The sequence below is a fragment of the Nerophis lumbriciformis genome, linkage group LG05 (genome assembly GCF_033978685.3).
Source record: "Nerophis lumbriciformis linkage group LG05, RoL_Nlum_v2.1, whole genome shotgun sequence".
In the NCBI taxonomy this organism is placed as follows: domain Eukaryota; kingdom Metazoa; phylum Chordata; class Actinopteri; order Syngnathiformes; family Syngnathidae; genus Nerophis; species Nerophis lumbriciformis.
In genome coordinates this window covers 44,435,500-44,457,832 of record NC_084552.2, presented here as the reverse complement: position 1 = coordinate 44,457,832, position 22,333 = coordinate 44,435,500, and the positions used below count along the sequence as shown (strand labels likewise).

The 22,333-nt window shown below is 41.8% G+C and overlaps 1 protein-coding gene across 3 annotated transcripts in view; it reads left to right on the top strand.

The window, feature by feature from the left end:
- dennd4c (DENN/MADD domain containing 4C) overlaps positions 1-21,863 on the top strand; it is a 75,868-nt gene extending 54,005 nt beyond the window's left edge. For 2 of the 3 annotated variants that reach the window (XM_061959235.2, XM_061959238.2), the window contains 15 exons: positions 1-41; positions 122-241; positions 4,373-4,504; positions 4,568-5,601; positions 5,670-5,859; positions 5,944-6,041; positions 6,119-6,294; positions 6,705-6,857; positions 16,000-16,192; positions 16,271-16,381; positions 16,459-16,596; positions 16,666-16,783; positions 16,851-17,007; positions 19,428-19,492; positions 19,570-21,863. The exon at positions 1-41 is cut by the window's left edge and continues 52 nt beyond it. In XM_061959235.2, the coding sequence (XP_061815219.1) occupies positions 1-41; positions 122-241; positions 4,373-4,504; positions 4,568-5,601; positions 5,670-5,859; positions 5,944-6,041; positions 6,119-6,294; positions 6,705-6,857; positions 16,000-16,192; positions 16,271-16,381; positions 16,459-16,596; positions 16,666-16,783; positions 16,851-17,007; positions 19,428-19,492; positions 19,570-19,706 (2,863 nt within the window). In that variant the 3' untranslated portion in view covers positions 19,707-21,863. The remainder of the gene's footprint in view (positions 42-121; positions 242-4,372; positions 4,505-4,567; positions 5,602-5,669; positions 5,860-5,943; positions 6,042-6,118; positions 6,295-6,704; positions 6,858-15,999; positions 16,193-16,270; positions 16,382-16,458; positions 16,597-16,665; positions 16,784-16,850; positions 17,008-19,427; positions 19,493-19,569) is intronic. The other variant, XM_061959237.2, reaches the window with a different exon arrangement.
- Positions 21,864-22,333: the final 470 nt, after the last annotated feature.

The following is a 22,333-nucleotide window of genomic DNA, read 5'->3' as shown; positions in this document are numbered from 1 at the left end:
CATGGAGGATCACCTGACCGGAGACAAGCTGTGTCAAACAAGTAGTACACCTTATAATCACACATCTCACCTTCATTAAAGACGTATTAAAGTAATATGTGTTTGTTTCTTGCAACCACAGGTAGCCATTCCGATCAAGGCTACGGCTCCAAGGATGAGCTGCATCAGGAACTTTCCGAGTCATCACATACAGCTATGCTTGCGATTGCTGAGAGAAGCAAAGCCAAAGCACAGCATAATGGTATGTATGTCTTAAAATACTCTTGCATTCAGACAATAAAAAAAAAGAAGACGTTAAAATGCTTTTTTTAAACATCCCGAACTTCCTGTTTACTTTTTGCTTTGATATTGCAACCAAAGCTGCAAAGTAATTGGGCCCTCTACTTTCTAAGTTGTGAAACCCTTCATTACTTTGTCACATAGCTTCTACACCAGGGATCCCAAATCACCAGATTGTGGAAATATTGATGTTTCTTTTTAATAATTTACAATCGCACAGGCAAAAAAAACTCAACCGTTTCTTACAATTTACTAGCACTACATTAATACAACAATAAGATAATGTCAACATTTTAACAAAATAATGCAATTATTTTTAGGTATGTCCCATAATATTGGTTGACTGCTATTATCGGCCAATATTGGCCCAAAAATTTGATATCCTATCACCTGTCAATTGTTTTTTTTGTTCCAATAATTATGTCGGCACACTGTACCAAACTGTCGTGTTCCACAAAGCATCAAGGTTACTGCTATGTCTGCAGTATGGACTTATTTTTAAGTTTATTATAACACATTTGCAATATGAGTTTAATTCACTGGTTATGTTAGTGGTGAACAGTGTTGGGACTAACGCGTTACTTTGTAACGCGTTACTGTAACGCCGTTACTATCGGCGGTAACTAGTAATCTAACGCGTTATTTTTTATATTCAGTAACTCCGTTACCGTTACTACATGATGCGTTACTGCGTTATTTTGCGTTATTTTTTATGTAGTATCGGCTAGAAACTGAGAAGATCTGAGTGTTGCAGCGCTGCTGAAGAGGCGACAAAAAAGAGGCGCGCCGCGCGCTGTCTGTGTGTACGTGTGTGTGTGTGTGTGTGAGTGTGTGTGTGTGTGGGAGGGGGCGTGTCTGTGTCTACTATCAAGACGTCATGGCGAACCCCGAAGCCGAGTTTCTTAAAATGGAGATATTTTCAGTACGTTTCTTTTATTGACCACAAAGAAAATAACATTTTAGTTGAATGTAAGTTTCAAATATGCTGAAACAGCGACAAAAACAACATGCTTCGACGAAGCTAGTAAAGAGACACACACTTCACCTCCACCTCCAACAGCGGCTGGATTTTAATGAGGCACTGCACACTGAAGGTACACACACTCTGTCAATTCTCCTATATACTCTTTCATTTTAAACTTTTAGAGTGTTTGATTATCACATCACTCTAAATGTTTAGACTATAAAGTTCACAAACCTAAAGAGGGATACTAGTGGGCCAGGCTAATATTTCCTTTTCTCTAAACTAAGTGGGGAAATGTGTAGAGTGTTCTGGGCTTCAGACATGATTTTATTTCAGAATTCCTTGAGAAAATGCCTGGTTAGGCTTTATGTATGTAGTGTGTGCCTTTCTTGTTTTACAGCTATGTTGTTATTATGCTGTTTGTTACTTATGTATGTTAAGTTGCAGCTATTTAAAATAGTTTTGTCAATTTGTTCTGGTCTGAAACAAATTGGCCCTTTAAAACATATCTTTGTCTTTGTGTGTTGTATGTAGACCACATTGCTTAGCAGAGTTCAGTGATGCAAATGCATGTCAAGTTGATCAACAGATTGTATTATTCTCCAGTTCAAAAACAGTACTAAAATGAAGGCTAAAAGGGCATTAAATGGGGCCTTAAAAAAATATTTAAAAAAATATATATAAGTAACTAAATAGTTACTTTTCACAGTAACGCATTACTTTTTGGTTTAAGTAACTGAGTTAGTAACTGAGTTACTTTTGAAATAAAGTAGCTAGTAACTGTAACTAGTTACTGGTTTTCAGTAACTAACCCAACACTGGTGGTGAATAAGGCATTTTTCTTTAACACTTTTTAATCAAATATCACACCTCTGAAAATAATGACTTGAAGTCACACGCAGCGTTTATGCAACATAGTAATGATATAAAGTGACTGATGGTACTGAAAAAAACTATGTGGCTATAATCAGTTAAAATGGAGACTAGAAACAACAATAATGAGGCAAAAGAAATAATGAAGAGAATACATGTGACAGCTTTAAAGAAAGTTTTTCTCAAGCATCACGGCACGGCACATATCGCATTGTGTGCTAATGTCAAAACAAAATTACAATGTGTGATGAAAAATACATTATCAATGAAGCATAAAAACAACATAAACATTTAACATTGTGGAATTTCCAACACCAGTTTATAATCTCAATCATTGTATTAGTAGACATACCGTAATTTGTACTTTGTTGTGTCACATACAAATGTACGCTTTACAAATTGTATAGTTGTCATTATTTATTTGTGAGTTCATTCACAGACTAGTCTTATTTGTTGATAGTAGAATGTTATTTTACTTTTACTTATTAATATAGATATATATATATTAATAAGTTTAATATGTTCATTCATTACACTGCATGGGACCTGACATTAGTTTGAGGAAAGAGCTGCTGCATATATCGGTATTAGTTTAAATTGTTTGGTATTGGAAATTAAGTGTTCACCTATATCGACATATCAGCACTGTACAGTGTGAGCATTTTATTCACATTTGAGACTAAAAATAGATTGTGCGAGTAATGAAAAAAAAGCAGCACACGTGCGAATACAAAGTTTAACCATTTAATTAGCATTTTGCTACTAAAATGAATATATCCAAATTTGATCAAACGAGAGTAAAATGTTTGCCCATTTGTATAGCATGTTTGAAATAAACTTAAACCATAACCATAACCGAAGTGTCACTGATCATTCTGTGCACGCTAAAAGCTGTGTCCTACTCCTCCTCCATGCACAGAGGGCGGTGAGCCTGAAGCCCCGCTCCTCCGAGCTCACACACTTCAGTCTTCCAACTAGGTCTTAGTTGGAGGAACTGTTCAGTAGCTGACTTTTTTTTTCACCACCTTAAAACTTGACAAAAACGCCACTGCGCGCTAGTAACAACAAGGGTCAGAGGGAATATTGAACAACAAATCAAAGATACAAGTGACAAACTAAGTAATTTTCACACAGCGTCACGAAGCAGTTGGCAGGTTGGTGTTCTTGGCTAAAATCTTTGTGTGTTTGTCCTATGATAATGTTTACATATCAAACGCCATTATTAAAGGTTAATTATTTTCAATTTGCTGCTGATGTTTAAAAATGTCCTCTTAAACCAGTACACTTTATTTCAAATGTTGTTTTTTTGTGTTTTTGTTAGCTGACGAATTGAGCATAGCTAAATGTTTTTTTAAAGAAGATTGGAGATTATATTTGCCATTTCTTGTATTTTCAAGGCTTTTTTCTTTTTTTTAATCTCAAAACACCACTTACAATAAGTTGGGATCCAATTAAGCAAAAACTACTTTTCTTACTTGTTGGTACCTGTTTTTGTGTATTTGGGATCTCCATCTGTCTCGGAAATCTAAAATCAAGGCATAGTGGAGATATTTAGTTACGACGTATATTTTTATTAATGGGTTAGTTTATGGGCCAAACTATATCGGGATTTAAGTTTTTATCCATATCACCCAGCCCTACACTTGTGCTAGTTTATGGATGTTCTTTGTGTTTTAATTAAAAGTTGCAATAGGCCTTATGATGGCATTTTGTTCATATGTATGAGTGCACATTTGTATGTTGTTTGAGTGTTAATAATGAAATTGTGATATTTAAGACATTTCATATTCCTTCTAAATTTTTTCTGTGCTACTAATTTTAGTAGCACCGGTGCTACTAGTCAAAAAGCTAAGCGTACAGCGCTGTATGTCGGTAAAAACGCCAATATCTTTTGGCTTTTTGTCCCAAAGCCTTCATGCGTCCAATAACTTTTTTAAACAATAAAATAACACATTAATAATATGTATAAACAACACAACAACAAAAAACACAGATATTTGTAAAAATAAACAGAGGATAACTAAAAAATATTTTCTGTCTTGCCCTACTTAGTTGTATTCATTGTAACATGACAGCCAAGGTAAATAACTTTGTGGTTTTGCAGCATCTGAAGATGTATTTTTTTGCACCAGCCCAATTCCCTCCAAAATGTTTGGGACTCAACTTGTCTAAATAGCAGAACTTGGTCAATCGAGGCTGTCAAAGAATATTTTTTACTGTCATCTGCTAGTGTATTGATGTGTGTTTTTAAACCAGGAGGAGACATTTCTGGATCAGTGGACAGTGCTTTCGCAGTGGCAGAGGCCCCCAGTCCTGTGGATGCTCCCTTGCCTGTCCCAAGTATAGTGAGACTGTCCACAGGGAGCCTTGATGCTGGCAGGGAATCAGGTGAGGCCAAGCGGTTTGACTAAATACATAATGAACATACATTTAAATGTCCCACACTTACAGGAACGCTGTTTCGAAGGAAAAGCAAGACCGATAACGTGTCTCTCCCTGATGACGATGCCTCGACGGAAGATGGTAACCTTACAGCCCAGCCTCAAAATCAGCGACAGAAAGCCTTTGCCGAGCGCAGCCGCAGCTTTAGTGCTGAAACACGGGCCGGTATGCTCTCGGACAAAGGCGTGGACCACATGGCGAGCCAGCTTGGCGCCGACGCCCGCATCCTTGCCGCCGCTCTCTCCACTGGCCAGACCCCTACCCCTTGCGTGTCCAAAGCCCTCTTTCATGACCTGGAGGAAGAGCCAGAAGATGATCAGGGACTGTTTGTTGGGAAGCTACCTGATGAAGAAGCAGCATCAGAGAAAGGAAAAGTATTTGAGGTAAAGGTGGATGGAAAAAAGGAGTCGATTGAGAAGCGCGAGAGGAAACGTACTGAAACAAGTGAGGTGGATGTGGGGGCAGACCCTCTTTCCCTCCTGATGTCGGAAAGCGAAGAGTTGGCGTCTGTCACTAGCCAGGAGCCTCCTCGCTCAGTGCCCCCTGTGGTGTCGCGCAACCTGGCCGAGGAGATTGAAATGTACATGAGTCTGAAAAGCCCGCTGGGCAACAAGTCCTCCAGCATGGAACTCAAGCAGCCACAGGGCGAGTCCACAGACGCCCCGCAGTCGAAACAACCATTTGAGCGCAGATCCAGCCTTCCCGCACCTGTGCCGAAAACACCGACTGGGTCGCCGGCAGACACGCCGAAACGCAGCCCCTCTACTGTCACTCGCTCCAAGACGTTTGCGGTAAAGTCGAAGCCTGCCGTCAACAAGGCCGCTAGTCCAGCTGTGAGATCGTCTTCACTAACGGCGCTCGTCAAGTCCTCCCAGGGGTCCTCATTGGGGTCTGTCATCAACTCCATCTCAGGCATCAAGATGGACAACTTGTTGTCTGGGCCTAAAATTGACGTCCTCAAGTCTGGAATGAAGCAGGCGGCCAATGTGGCCAGCAAAATGTTGGTGGCCGTTGCTACAGCGTACTCATACTCAGACGATGAGGTGCGTGTCCTGAACATTATTGCCAAGGTTTTACGCCATTGTATGTCATACAGTCTGTTCTTCTACAGCAGGAAGAACAAGGTCCAAGTGGAGGGGGATTCCCTGCCCACCTGGATGAACACATGTTGACGGATGTAGATGACAGTGTCGAGAGCGGGGCCATCCCAGGTTTGCTAGCCAATGGTCTAAACCAGAGCTGCACCAGTATTGGCGGCAGCAGCAGCAGCAGTGATACTGGAAGAGGGACGCAGCTAACACGTAGGCAGCCACTCTCTGACATCTAAGGAAAGTGTCAATGACGGCCCTTAAGAGCTTTTTTTTTAAATTATCATTTATCTGCAGATGCCATTCCGGGGCGATCTGCCAGGGCTCCCGACTCCGAGCAAGGCTCCTCACACCACGCCTCTTCTTCCAGCATCTTCCAGAGCCACGCACTGGAGGTTCCAATACCAAAACATCATCTCCTCACATCGTATCTCCACAGTACATGTACATTTCAGCCGTGTCTTCCTAACAGGTGCTGATGTCCAGCTGTTCCCAGTGTCGTTCGTGCGATGCCCTGGTGTACGACGAAGAGATCATGGCGGGATGGACGGCCAACGACTCCAACCTCAACACCAGTTGTCCATTCTGTCGTGAAGCCTTTCTTCCTCTGCTGCACATAGAGTTTCATGACTTGCGTGCGATGACCGGGTACGAATGTGCACCAGTTGTGATTGCGTGAATGCTCTGGAACCAATGTTGTAATAGTGGCAAAGAGCAAACTGCTCAGTCAGCATTAATAGCGCTGATGAGTTAATCGTAAACAACTGTATGGCTAGTGCAACTTTTTAAAGCACATGCAGAGGTCGTTAAATCTGCCCGGTACTTCAAATGGAGCTACTGCCTTCTTGTGGAGTTAATTTAAAAAAATTACATCAGGAGGTTGACTACATCTACAACTGTTAATGCCAAAGATCTTTGATCTGGCACTAATTAGACTCCCCTGCAGTGATATGCTTTTGTAAAACCGTGACTCGGCTTGTTAATTGAATAGAGGGGTAAATTGGAGCCTTTGCTGTAAATTGGAGTTTCCCATTTTTATTTTTTTATTTTTATTTTAGCTTCTACATGAATCCCAGTGCTTCAGGAGACAGTATTCACAGCACCAGTGGACAACCCACAGCTCCCAATGACATGAAGAAGCAGGACCTCATTGATTTCCCCACTGAGGAGCCAAGGGAGACTCTGGCTACCTCTCTTGGAACCCATAAGAGGTAGTTATTAAAGCAACTCTTCATATAAAGAGGAAAGCTTATATACTGACACTGGTGCTAAATCGGTACTTAAATTTTTTTGTTTAAAAACAATGCCTTTTAATAGAATTTTGTGACATGCAAATGAAACGGAATAGTGTTTGTTTGGGCTGTCTTTAACTAAGTATTTTTGTTGTAGATTTGACCATTACGGATAATCAGTCAAATTTTAATGGCGTTTTTTAAAGAGAAATAAACAGGTAGAGATATGTAATAGTGTACGGACTGGTCACTAGGTGTCAGTAACGTTACATGGATGTGCTTTAACACTTTATGTACATACTTGAATATGTCCAAGTTCATTAATTAAAGGTACTTATCAAAGGAATACCTTTTATAAGGCAACTTTTTTTTTACCTCAAAAGGCTAAACCACAGCTTTTGAGGTCTTATCTGGAAATTTGACTCAATAGAGGAAGTAACAAAAAGTTTCCATATGTCAACCTGTGACATATACAATCATTGACTTTTTCAAGAGGAGAGGTGGTGTGTCCCGGTGTCCAATTTCCGGCAAGTTTCACTCGGACCGACGGTGGGATTCGGCTAGCCGTAGGCACGCGATGGCACAGCGATCTCTGTGTCTGACAGCAGCACGGCCCGACAAGTTTTCATCACGTAGAAAATATCCTCCCAACTCTATTATTAAAATATTCTTGTGTGAAGACAAATATATTTTATATAATAAGAAATGCGGGAGGCCAAAACAGCTGATTTTAGAGACCTCACGTCACACCAGGAAGCAGCGACTGCTCTGAGGAAGTCTGAAGTAACAGCCAGAAAGAAGTAAGATGCGTTTCTTATACTCTAAAAACGATTTGTCTTCACACAAGAATGTTTTTGTAATATTTAAAGAAGACTTGATAAACGCAATCACTTTATCCTCCCAACACACCTGCTGTACGCAGGTGGCCCCAGCTGGTATTAACTTGCCTCCCTCCCACAGAGAACAGAGGGAATATTAATTTCAGCAGATTCGACTGTGAGGTTTAGAGTGGGATCAGACTCCTCCAAATTGAATCGGCGAATCTCTATTTGAAGACAGCCCAACAGAAGAGTAATTTAAATACAGAACAGTGGTCCCTTGTTAATCCCAGCTAATTAGTTCCAGGCCTGACCGTGGTAAACAAAATTCTGCGAAGTAGGACTAATATTAAATAAATTAAATATATTTATCGTTGGAGCGTTGGTCAACTTGACAGTTGCAGCTACGACCATTAGCCGTGTTGTTAGCATTGCGTGTCCAACGTTGTCATTCGACATTGCTCACAAGGCACACCAATGCCATGTGATGATGTGTTATTGATGTTGAAGATGAAGTGCGTCAACAGAGTTCCTCTTTTTCTAGCATTTTCTAGAATGTTGCTTAGAGCTGATAAGTCTTTTTAGCATTAAGTGCCATGCCAAGTCCCATTGAGTCCTTGCAAGTCTCACGTCCTGTTTTTTGACTGAGCTCATTTCAAAGGCTCACCAATGTAGGGAATTGTTATTGGTGAGGCAGGAGTTGAATATGAAGCGCATCAAAAAGTTTTTCTGTCAAAAGCCACATAATTGTCCGGGTGAAGAAGGCGCTAAGATTAGAGGCCGTGTTGTTAGGATTGTCACACTTAACCTGGAAATTAAAGTCTCGCTTGGTGAATATCGCCACAACATAATAATATAAAACAAGACAAATACAGCACTGTAAAACATAATATAATACCAAAAATATGTAGGCTAAGTTTTATATAACATCTGCGATGGAGTGAAGCCACAATATTTGATGCACGATGTAGCGAAAGATGACTGCACTTCAATAATCGAAATAAAACGACAGCTAAATTCGACTATTGTGCAAAACAACCGACATGCTTGTGTAGTAATGTTGATGTTCAGGTTTCTGGGTTTCGTGAATGCACATCACTAGTCATGACTGTGATTACTGCATGAGGAAGTGTTGTGGCGAGCGCAACATTGAAATGAATGTGCTCTGTTGGACCTAAGCACTGCTGTTTGCATATAAAGGTCGATAAAAAAGTTAAAGAAGAGGGTCAAACTCTTTGCTTCAGTCAGAACGCTACTTTATTTACTTAACAAGAAGTTAATATCAGCTTTAAAGGGGAACAGCACTTTTTTGGAGGATTTTGCCTATTGTTCACTATTATTATGAAAGTCGTGATGATGGATGTTTTTTTATTGCATTCTAACTTGTAAATAAACGTAAATAAAAGTCTGCTTACAGCAGAGACAATGGGAGGTCCTCTATTCCGCCCATAAAACCCAATTAAAAAACACATCCAAAAAGCGGCAACAATACTCCATTTACATTTCGTGACTTGAATTCTAACCAAGTATTTGTGATATTATTATAAGCGCTAACGAAGACAAACTATTTGTAGCGGCGCCGTTAACATGATCGACTGATCAGCTGCTTCCTTGCTCGTCAAACTTTATTCTAGATCATAAATGATGCCTCTCACCTGGATAATAGAAGAACAAAGATGTATTCCGACAAGTTGGTACACTTTGACAGCCAATTTAGACCCGGAAATGGCGAGAACGACACAGAAAAACACTTTGTTCCACCCCCCTTTTCTTTGCGAGGATTATGAGTCATTCTTCATCTAAATCGGAATATATGAACATCCTAGCAGTCTGCATCCTAATGACAGCAGACCTGTGATTTTTTATTATGTTTGTTGGTGCTCATGAAGTCTGCAGGGAGTAGTGATGTTGTTAAGACTTTTTTTTTTGATTAATGCGTATGCTTAAAATGAGCAAAATATGTAAATATTATGTTATCATAAATGTGCCCGTTACTACATTACATACTGTATGTGCTTACAGCATGTACCGTATTTTCCGCAATATAAGGCGCACCGGATTATAAGGCGCACCTTCAATGAATGGCATATTTCAAAACTTTGTTCATATACAGGTAAAAGCCAGTAAATTAGAATATTTTGAAAAACTTGATTTATTTCAGTAATTGCATTCAAAAGGTGTTGTCAGGACTGGGACTTTGGCTTGGTTTGTTCTCCCGTGGTGCAAATGAACTGGACTGGTCAAGGCTTGAAGGTGGGTACATGATTTATTTTAAACTATCAAAAAAAGAATAAACAAAAAGCGCGCACAGTGGCGGAGAATAAAACTAGACTTTAAACACAAAACTTGCACATTGGCAGAGACTATGAACAATTAAACAAAACACTAACTGTGGCTTGAGAAACAAAAACTTACTTGGCATGGAACCGGCATGAAAAAGGAGCGGCAAGGATCATAAGGGTGTGCAGAAGCATATATGGGGTGCGAGGTCGTCAGAAAGACAAACTGAAAAACACTGAACTTAAATACTATGGACATGATTAGTGAAAACAGGTGCGTGACTCAAAACGTGAAACAGGTGCGTGACGTGACAGGTGAAAACTAATGGTTGCTATGGTGACCAGACAAGGGAGTGAAAAGACAGAAACTAAACAAAACATGACTTAAAACAAAACATGATAATACAGACATGACAGAGCCCCTCCCTTAAGGACAGATACCAGATGTCCAAGAAAAAAAAAAAAACTTAACAAAAGTCATGGGAGGGCGGGAGGGGGAAATGGCGGTGGGTCGCCAGACCACGTGTCCCCGTATCCACCGGGGCAGAGTTAGGTGGCGGCGGCGAGTGGAACGCCGCTGCAGCAGGCGAGGCGGGCGCCCAGGGAATGGCCACATTCGTGGCCGACTGGGAGGTGGGCGCACTTGGCGTGGCGGGCGACCAGGTAGCGGCCATATCCGTGGCCGACGAGGAGGCAGGCGCGTCGACAATTTGGCAGGCGTGGCAGCTCGGCGTGGCAAGTCAGGCGTGGCAGCTCGGCGTGGCGCGTCCGGCGGCGAAGCTCGGCGTGGGTCTTGGTCTTGGTCTAGGCGTGGGTCTTGGTCTTGGTGTGGGTCTTGGCATAGCGGGTCTTGATCTTGGCATGGCGGGTCTTGGTCTTGGCATGGCGGGTCTTGGTCTTGGCATGGCGGGTCTTGGTCTTGGCATGGCGGGTCTTGGTCTTGGCATGGCGGGTCTTGGTCTTGGCATGGCGAGTCTTGGTCTTGGCATGGCGAGTCTTGGTCTTGGCATGGCGAGTCTTGGTCTTGGCATGGCGAGTCTTGGTCTTGGCATGGCGAGTCTTGGTCTTGGCATGGCGAGTCTTGGTCTTGGCATGGCGTGTCTTGGTCTTGGCTTAGCGGGTCTTGGTCTTGGTCTTGGTCTTGGTCTTGGTTTGGCGGGTCTTGGTCTTGGTCTTGGCATGGCGGGTCTTGGTCTTGGTCTTGGCATGGCGGGTCTTGGTCTTGGCATGGCGGGTCTTGGTCTTGGCATGGCGGGTCTTGGTCTTGGCATGGCGAGTCTTGGTGTTGGCATGGCGAGTCTTGGTCTTGGCATGGCGAGTCTTGGTCTTGGCATGGCGAGTCTTGGTCTTGGCATGGCGTGTCTTGGTCTTGGCTTAGCGGGTCTTGGTCTTGGTCTTGGTCTTGGTTTGGCGGGTCTTGGTCTTGGTCTTGGTCTTGGCATGGCAGGTCTTGGTCTTGGTCTTGGCATGGCGGGTCTTGGTCTTGGCATGGCGGGTCTTGGTCTTGGCATGGCGGGTCTTGGTCTTGGCATGGCGGGTCTTGGTCTTGGTCTTGGCGTCGTGGAGCTGGTTCCGGAGCTTGGCGTCGTGGAGCTGGTACCGGAGCTTGGCATCGTGGAGCTGGTACCGGAGCTTGGCGTCGTGGAGCTGGTACCGGAGCTTGGCGTCGTGGAGCTGGTACCGGAGCTTGGCGTCGTGGAGCTGGTACCGGAGCTTGGCGTCGTGGAGCTGGTACCGGAGCTTGGCGAGGAACTTGGCGTGGTGGAGCTGGTGCGGCGACAGGTGCTAGCCTTGGTGCAGGTGGAGGTGGCCTAGCTGGGGGTTGCGGCTTGGCAGGTCGGAAGACTGGTGAGGGCGGTCGTGCTGGAGGCTGTGGCTTGACAGGTCGGAAGACTGGTGGTGGCGGCCGTGAGGGAGGCTGTGGCTTGACATGGTGATGCTGAGCCACCCCACCTGAACAATTCCCAGCCCTAGCCCCCCCCTCAAGGGGCGGATACCAGACGCGCTCCCTGCGGTCTGGAACTCTCTGTAGGGGTGGGCGGAGGAGGGCAGAAGAAACTTCCCCATTAAATTGTCCAAATTGTCTTTCTTGTGCCTGGGATTGAGTGGGTGAAAAAAAATTGTTTTGTGTCTTGGGTGTGGCTTGAGTCCTGGGGAGCGGGGAATCAAAAGAAAAAGAATTCAGAAAAAAAAAATCCTGGTCTTTGACGTCATCCGGGCGAAGCCGGGCTGGCTGCTGCTTGCTTCCGCCCGGAGGGGAGGGGCATGTGGGAGCGGCGTGTCCTGCAGGCTCGCGGAAGTTCTACCTGTCGTCCTTCGTCGGGAGCGGCGCTTCCGCGGCTGAGGTGACGCTGTGTCGTCCTGGGACCAAATGAAGTCTCTATACTCCATGGAGGAGTAGCGCCGCGTTTCCTCCTCCATCGCGCACAGGACCGCCCAAGAAGCCTCGTCGATAATGTCCAACTTAGGTGCGGAAAAGCGGGTCTGCTGACGACCTACTGTCAGGACTGGGACTTTGGCTTGGTTTGTTCTCCCGTGGTGCAAATGAACTGGACTGGTCAAGGCTTGAAGGTGGGTACATGATTTATTTTAAACTATCAAAAAAAGAATAAACAAAAAGCGCGCACAGTGGCGGAGTATAAAACTAGACTTTAAACACAAAACTTGCACATTGGCAGAGACTATGAACAATTAAACAAAACACTAACTGTGGCTTGAGAAACAAAAACTTACTTGGCATGGAACCGGCATGAAAAAGGAGCGGCAAGGATCATAAGGGTGTGCAGAAGCATATATGGGGTGCGAGGTCGTCAGAAAGACAAACTGAAAAACACTGAACTTAAATACTATGGACATGATTAGTGAAAACAGGTGCGTGACTCAAAACGTGAAACAGGTGCGTGACGTGACAGGTGAAAACTAATGGTTGCTATGGTGACCAGACAAGGGAGTGAAAAGACAGAAACTAAACAAAACATGACTTAAAACAAAACATGATAATACAGACATGACAGGTGTAACTTGTACATTATATTTATTCATTGCACACAGACTGATGCATTCAAATGTTTATTTCATTTAATTTTGATGATTTGAAGTGGCAACAAATGAAAATCCAAAATTCCGTGTGTCACAAAATTAGAATATTACTTAAAGCTAATACAAAAAAGGGATTTTTAGAAATGTTGGCCAACTGAAAAGTATGAAAATGAAAAATATGAGCATGTACAATACTCAATACTTGGTTGGAGCTCCTTTTGCCTCAATTACTGCGTTAATGCGGCGTGGCATGGAGTCGATGAGTTTCTGGCACTGCTCAGGTGTTATGAGAGCCCAGGTTGCTCTGATAGTGGCCTTCAACTCTTCTGCGTTTTTGGGTCTGGCATTCTGCATCTTCCTTTTCACAATACCCCACAGATTTTCTATGGGGCTAAGGTCAGGGGAGTTGGCGGGCCAATTTAGAACAGAAATACCATGGTCCGTAAACCAGGCACGGGTAGATTTTGCGCTGTGTGCAGGTGCCAAGTCCTGTTGGAACTTGAAATCTCCATCTCCATAGAGAAGGTCAGCAGCAGGAAGCATGAAGTGCTCTAAAACTTGCTGGTAGACGGCTGCGTTGACCCTGGATCTCAGGAAACAGAGTGGACCGACACCAGCAGATGACATGGCACCCCAAACCATCACCCAACCATGCAAATTTTGCATTTCCTTTGGAAATCGAGGTCCCAGAGTCTGGAGGAAGACAGGAGAGGCACAGGATCCACGTTGCCTGAAGTCTAGTGTAAAGTTTCCACCATCAGTGATGGTTTGGGGTGCCATGTCATCTGCTGGTGTCGGTCCACTCTGTTTCCTGAGATCCAGGGTCAACGCAGCCGTCTACCAGCAAGTTTTAGAGCACTTCATGCTTCCTGCTGCTGACCTGCTCCATGGAGATGGAGATTTCAAGTTCCAACAGGACTTGGCGCCTGCACACAGCGCAAAATCTACCCGTGCCTGGTTTACGGACCATGGTATTTCTGTTCTAAATTGGCCCGCCAACTCCCCTGACCTTAGCCCCATAGAAAATCTGTGGGGTATTGTGAAAAGGAAGATGCAGAATGCCAGACCCAACAACGCAGAAGAGTTGAAGGCCACTATTAGAGCAACCTGGGCTCTCATAACACCTGAGCAGTGCCAGAAACTCATCGACTCCATGCCACGCCGCATTAACGCAGTAATTGAGGCAAAAGGAGCTCCAACCAAGTATTGAGTATTGTACATGCTCATATTTTTCATTTTCATACTTTTCAGTTGGCCAACATTTCTAAAAATCCCTTTTTTGTATTAGCCTTAAGTAATATTCTAATTTTGTGACACACGGAATTTTGGATTTTCATTTGTTGCCACTTCAAATCATCAAAATTAAATGAAATAAACATTTGAATGCATCAGTCTGTGTGCAATGAATAAATATAATGTACAAGTTACACCTTTTGAATGCAATTACTGAAATAAATCAAGTTTTTCAAAATATTCTAATTTACTGGCTTTTACCTGTATAAGGCGCACCGGATTATAAGGCGCTCCTATGCATCCATTAGATGGAGTTGTGCTAAAGGGAATGTCAACAAAACAGTCAGGTCAGTCAAACTTTATTAATAGATTACAAACCAGCGTTCTGACAACTCTGTTCACTCCCAAAATGAATGAACAGCTGTTTTATTATTTTCCCTGAGGTAAAGTCAGTGACGTGGTGTTTTGTTTATCTTTTAACAACAGCAAGGTATAACAGTAGTGCAACATTTACAGTATATCACATAGTGGAGGGGAACTTTTCCCTGATTCAATAAACACGTAAAAAACAGTGATTCTGTTACGGTAAATCAAACGTTAGTGCAATCACAATATAGTAACACTTGAAATAGTGCAGAGCAATAACAATATATCAATTACTCAACGTTGCTCAAACGTTAATGTCACACAACACAACACACAAAATAAACATGTAAAGCTCACTTTATGAAGTTATTCCTCATCCACGAATCCCTCAAATTCTTCTTCTTCAGTGTCCGAATTAAACAGTTGGGCGGATAAGGCATCCAACATGCCCGGCTCCGTCTCGTCAAAGTCGTCATTAATGGAATCAGTGTCGCTGCTGCTCTATTCCTGTGTTGTACTACGTGACTGATCGTCTTAAGTTTAAACTCTGCGTTGTAAGCGTGTCTCTTAATAGGAGCCATTTTGGAGTGTTTACATAAACAAACAAATGGAAATCAAAACGGCACGCCTCGCGCAGTCATATATCCCAGCATGCACCGCGCGCTTCTTCTTCTTCTACAGGGGCGGCTGCTTACCGTAGAAGAAGCGCTTCTTCTTCTACGGGGGAAAAAGAAGTTGGCGGCTGCTTACCGTAGTTGCGAGACCTAAACTTTATGAAAATGAAGTTTAGGTTTGTTGTGGCTCAATATTGGTCCATATATAAGGCGCACCGGATTATAAGGCGCACTGTCAGCTTTTGACAAAATTGGAGGTTTTTAGGTGCGCCTTATAGTGCGGAAAATACGGTATATAAAACCTCAGTGGAGTTGTTTGTATGTTTTTTAAGGGTTTTATAATAAAGGCAGAATAGAGAGCATTTATTTAATATTTAGAATGCATAAAAAAAAAAAAAAACACAGCCCTGCGATGAGGTGGAGACTTGTCCAGGGTGTACCCCGCCTACCGCCCGAATGCAGCTGAGATAGGCTCCAGCGACCCCAAAAGGGACAAGCGGTAGAAAATGGATGGATGGATGGATGGATGTATAAAAAAATAAATTCTTAGTCATGTCTTTTATAGATTGTGAACAATAGGCAAAATTCCCCAAAAAGTACGGTTCCCCTTTAAGTACATGTTGCAGGTGGCAGAGTGTGCATTCATTTGGCGCACAATTGAGGCATGCTACTTTTTATTATAAAACCAAATTTTGGTACCCATCCCTACATCACCTAATCACCATACTTTAACTTTTTGTTTGGAGTTACGGTCTTCCTGTTGTGTCTTAAGCCTAATTCCAGAGCCAGTGCAGTCTGATCCGTTGGGCCTACTGGAGCACCAGGCGTCAGCCAAGACCAGCAGTGGCACGTCTCTCACACGCAGCAACAGCGTCGGCGGCCCGCTGCAGGGCCTGGACTCGTATCTTGGACCCGGCCACGGCGTCTCCACCACCAGTCTCCCCTGCAGTCTGCATGAAGTGTCGGTAGGTTTTAAAAAAAACAAAAAACCCTAACCTGCTTTGTAATGCGTGTCGCTAAGCCTTGGTATTAACGACCAACAGGAAGGAATGACCGCAACAAGGCCGAACCCCAAGCCTGTGTCTGTGCCGTACCTCAGTCCCTTGGTGCTGCGCAAAGAACTGGAGACCCTCCTGGAGAATGAGGGAGATCAGGTGACAAACATTCACAAACACAGACATGCATGTGCATCCTTTACTGTTGTGAAACTAATTTAATGTGATTTTGACAGGTCATTTACACCCACAAGTTCCTTAGCCAGCATCCAATCATCTTCTGGAACCTTGTTTGGTATTTTCGTCGTTTGGACCTTCCCAGTCACCTACCCGGCCTCATCCTGACCTCTGAACACTGCAACAACGGAGCGCAGGTTCATCCTTCAATGAGCCCTGCCCTTATTATTGTTTTTTTCCAACCACTAAAACAAGTGTCTGTGCAGCTTCCACTGACATCACTATCCCAGGACAGCAAGCAAGTATACATCCTGCTGCTGTGGGACAACATCAACCTGCACCAAGACGCAGGAGAACCCCTCTACCTGCTTTGGAGGACCTTACGTGGGTGAAAATGGCCGAGCGGAGGCTCATATTCATTCAAGCTCATTTCTCCATGTTGTTTTCCCAGTGGAAAAAAAGGGGACGTTGGCGCCGACGGACCATCAGGATATTCGCACGCTCCTCAACACCATTGTCCGCAACATCCAGACCAACGACGTATACGGGCCCATCAACCTGCTGATCCGAGAGAGCAAACGGCTTCCGGAGGGCATCAAACGGCAGAGGTACGTACGCATTGCTCCTGGTGACAATGTGCCAAATCACAAACACCCACTATGTCGCACATGCTTTTATTCGTATGACCGATGCACCACATGGTAGCACTATTAGCATTTTTCAGATTGACCTGGAATTTCTCACACAACTCAATGCACTGTACAAAAGACTCACTGTATTTTTTAGGGCAGGGGTGTACAAATTTTTTTCACTGAGGTCTGGGGACGGGAATGGAAAATCAGCTCCCAATGTTTCGATTCCTGGGAATCATTTGCCAATTTTGTTAACGATGCCCTTATCGATTTCTGTGGAAGTGGCACAAAAACTGGAGAGATATTCACGGGAAAGGAAGACATAAGGGCAATGTGCAATACTTGCAAAGTGGATCTTTCATTAAACAGAGGAAATACTAGCAGTAACAGTAGCACACACAGAATGTGAAAACTTTGAACGATCGACGCGATTTTGAGCCTGTCCAAGCCGCAAGTGAATCTCCACTAGCAGCAACAGCAGCGATGTCGCAGATATACTGCAGGTAACTAACTAATCAACTAACTAACTAATGAACACTGCCTGTCATGTTAGCACCTCATTGTAAAAAAGGCTGTTAATAACTGTAAACATGACATAAATACTTATCATGCAAATCTGACTGGCAGGCTGCATGCCTCCTCCCTGTCTGAGAATTGGTCTCCATAGTGGAGACACTGTCAATAGTCAGAAAAATATCATATCCTTCCTGAGAAGAAAACACATATGGTTATTTTTCAGCAAAATAGTGCTTAATGTTTATAGCTGATGTTTGCAGAATTGCAGAATGCACACTTTTATTGGACTTGACTTGCTTGTATTTGTCACTAGCTGACTGGTTTACTTTTGAGTGGTCCGCTCATATATTCTTTTGAAAATAATAATTGTATGTATTTTTTTATGTCTACAGTAGACTATTGATTGTATTATTACATAATAGTTAATTTTAAAAGTTTTTTTTCTTCTGGGGAAACCTTGAGTCCTGACCCTGGCACCCCATGGAGGTTGTCGGCCTCTTATGGACCTCACTGTTGCGTTTGTACATTCAAGTTTCTTCTAAACTAAATAAGATTAACGCTAATCAGCGTGTTTATCCTTTTATCCTAATGAGAATCAATAAGAGAACCGATAAAGAACTGATTCCTTAAGCAAAATTGAAAATTTAATCGGAATTGTAAAAATCTCAACAATTCTCATGACTTCTGGGAGGCCGCACACTAAAGAAAATTGAAAGATGCGGGTTCTATTTTGATATTATACATTTTGTCAAGCAACCCATGTAGATGTACATGCCAGCTTTATTTTATTAATGACAAAACATATTAGTATAAACCTTATAGAGCTGCAACAAAATGTATGAAATCCGGACTGCATGATGTCCCTGGATCTTGAAATATGTGCAGGTAGTTTCCACACTCTGTAATAGAGCGCACATGAGACTATATATAAATATCAACTTATATTTAATATATTTTCATTTCATTATTGCACACGTGTTTAAAATGCAATTTCAATATTGATGATTATGTATTTCTTTGAAAAAAGAATGAAGGTTATGGCAAACTAAGATTTTTGTTTATTTAATTTCATCCATCCATCCATTTTCTACCGCTTGTCCCTTTTGGGGTGATGGGGGTGCTGGAGCCTATCTCAGCTGCATTCGGGCGGTAGGCTGGGTACACCCTGGACAAGTCGCCAAGTCATCACAGGGCCAACACAGATAGACAATTAATTTAAATTTGTTCAAAATATGCATTGAGGCTATAAAGTGTGGTTCATTCAATTAATTGAACAAACTAATCAATCGATTAATCTATTATTTAAATAATCAATAACTGCAGTCCCAGAACCTTGCATATTCCATCCATCCATCCATCTTCTTCCGCTTATTCGAGGTCGGGTTGCGGGGGCAGCAGCCTAAGCAGGGAAGCCCAGACTTCCCTCTCCCCAGCCACTTCTTCCAGCTCTTCCCGGGGGATCCGGAGGCGTTCCCAGGCCAGCCAGGAGACATAGTCTTCCCAACGTGTCCTGGGTCTTCCCCGTGGCCTCCTACCGGTCGGACGTGCCCTAAACACCTCCCTAGGGAGGCGTTCGGGTGGCATCCTGACCAGATGCCCGAACCACCTCATCTGGCTCCTCTCGATGTGGAGGAGCAGTGGCTTTACTTTGAGTTCCTCCCGGATGACAGAGCTTCTCACCCTATCTCTAAGGGAGAGCCCCGCCACCTTGCATATTGTATGTATATTTTTAATTTTTGTAAAATATATTTTTATTCCTAGCAAAATTACAACTTTTAGACGCCACAAATCGTTTACAGTGGGAAAAAAAGGACACCCCGTGTGATCGTTTTAAATAAATACATTTCATATGATTATGCCATTTTTGTTATTTCTTCAAGGAGTATTTACAGAGAAATTTTGTTTCTCTCACTTGTGGCCTTGGGACGGGAAAACATTGACGTCGGTGAGTGAACGCTGCATCATAACACCATTTATTTGTATTGTTTCTGCTTTTCTAACTCAAGTTATATTGTTGCTTAGAGGCCTTTGACAGGGAGTACTTGCTGGCCTACGAGAATCTGAGCAAGGAGCAACTCAAATCTCTGCACCACATTGACCGGCCGCCCAGCGCCAACGTGCAATGGTGCCTCAAATGTTTTGGCGCCCCTTTCATCTAGTCTGTTATTATCGGGACACCTCCACGGTACTCCGCCTGGTGATGCAACTGTTGGCCTTAAATTTTATGTGTAGAGTTTGTTGTTCTTACTTTTCCCAAGTGTCTTATATAGCCTGACACTGACTGTTAGTGCACTTTCTGGAAAACAAAAAACACCTTCGTAACTCGTGTACATATTGTTTTTTTTGTTGTTGTTTTTTCTCTTCTTTTTTTTTAGGAGGAGCACATTTTTTGCAACTTTTCCGGTTTGTCGGCTTTGAGTCTTAATGAATGTTAGTGCCTTCCTTGGTGGCATGCACAGGTGCAGAAGTAGGACCTCTGATTTGTGTAAATATGTGTGCCAGCAGCACAAACAGAACAGAATGAAGTCACAGACAATCGCTAATTCAAAAGCATGGTGGCTGTGTTTGCCTTTTATATTATTCACTCCTGCTATTCATGACTCAGTTGACGTGTTATTTTTTTTAATTTTTTTTTTACAGTTTCAACACAGCAACTTTGCTCGGGGCTTTTCCCTACTGCTGTTTAATATTTGAAAACATTCCACTGAAAGATTGGACAAAATACAACGTCCAATTCACCCCACAGTCTTAACTTGTTTGTCCATCCAAAACAAACAAACTTAAAGAAAGGAGTTTCTCTATTTATTTTTCTATTATTGACATGCAGTCAGTGTTTTTAATGACTAATAACCCTTTTAATGTGTCATGAAAGATTAAAACTTGTAACAATTAATCAAAAATAGTGATTCTCACCGTCCTGTGGAAAGGAATGAAATGTGTACACAGAAGTATGCTGCAATAAAACAAGTATGTGACCAGACTGAAAATAAAATGTCATTTGTATTGTTAGTTTATTAGCTTAGACAGGTGATATAGTTTGCAAAATCAAAAAATAATCACCTATCAAATGATATACAATATCTGGTAATATAAACTACTGCTGTCAAACAATTTACATTTGCTTTGCATTAATTACAATTAAATATAATTCATGTTTAATCTATATTAATCGTGTTTCTCTTTGCATGAGCAAAGTGACTTAAAGAAGAAGGGAATGTATATGCAATTTGTTAATTAAACATGTTTAGCATTATGTTCATGTTTACATTTAATTGTCAAGAGGATGACACAGTTCTTCTGTTGAGTGTGTCTGTTTGTACTGTTAAGTTACTTATGTTTTATGTGGGGACATCAGTCTAAACGTGACACTTGGCCAGGATTTTATGGCTAATCTGTGGTTGCTTTGCACATCTGACAGATGTCGTGGCATCATACTGATTGGGAAAGATGAATTAAATGATCAATCCATACAGGGGGAAAAGTTTAGTTGGTGTGTTTTTGTGTGAAAAAACAAATGTAGAAACAATGAAAAATGTATGGAAAATGGGGTGAGGGGTTCTAAAAGAAATATTTAGGAAAAACAAAAGAAGGAAAAATGTTTAAAGAAAAAAAGGTCAAACAGATAGAAATAATTGTATGGCTCAAAAGAACCCTTCAAACAACAAAAAAATGTGTACAAATTATATTGAAATTGGGAAAAATAATATATCAACAAGTAAATGGAAAATCTAAAGAGAAAAACTTGGATAAAGGGAAATAAAACAAGGAGATTGAAGGACAACAAAAGAAAAGAAAAAAATAACCCATTAAAGAATGAGAAGACATTTTTAAAAAGGGCAAACAAGAAAAGAACAAAGCAAAAATTAAAGTGGCAAAAAAACAAAAAACATCTGTATAAATAAATGCTTTCCACTGGGGGGTATTACAGAAAGCAGGTTAAATGGAACATCTGAGTATGTAAACCTTGAGATGAGAGAAATTGAGGGTTGTCTGTTTCAGAAAAAGGCAAATCAAATTTGAGAGTCAGTTACCATCAACTTCATCTGCTCGCTGGCAGGTTTTTATTTTGTTTTTTTTTAAACAAAGCCTGAGGATTTTTCATGTTTCCTCTTCTGATAAACATGAAGCAGGCTGTCAGACATGTTTGTTATAGTAGATGTTAGAACCAAATTCCTGAAGATTTATTAGGAGAAGATTTTGAGGTCATGGTTAGTGTAAACTACTGTCATACGACTGGAAAGAGAAAAATATCTTAAATAAAAATCACAGATTTTACATCAATTGTTCTATCATAAAATAAACTTGGAAGAAATGTTTTTTTTGTTTGACCTTGATTTCAGATATTAATTGGTCTTCGTTATGAATGCATTTTATTAAAATAAGATTTTTCTCATTCAATAGGTGTATCAGATTATAGCACATATTTATGAGAAGCAAATTGGTCTATTTATATATATACACACACACATATATATATATATGTGTGTGTATATGTATATACATATATATATATGTGTATATATATGTGTATATATATATATGTATGTATGTACAAACCCCGTTTCCATATGAGATGGGAAATTGTATTAGATGTAAATATAAACGGAATACAATGATTTGCAAATCATTTTCAACCCATATTCAGTTGAATATGCTACAAAGACAACATATTTGATGTTCAAACTGATGAACTTTTTTTTTTTTTGTGCAAATAATCAACTTTAGAATTTAATGCCAGCAACACGTGACAAAGAAGTTGGGAAAGGTGGCAATAAATACTGATAAA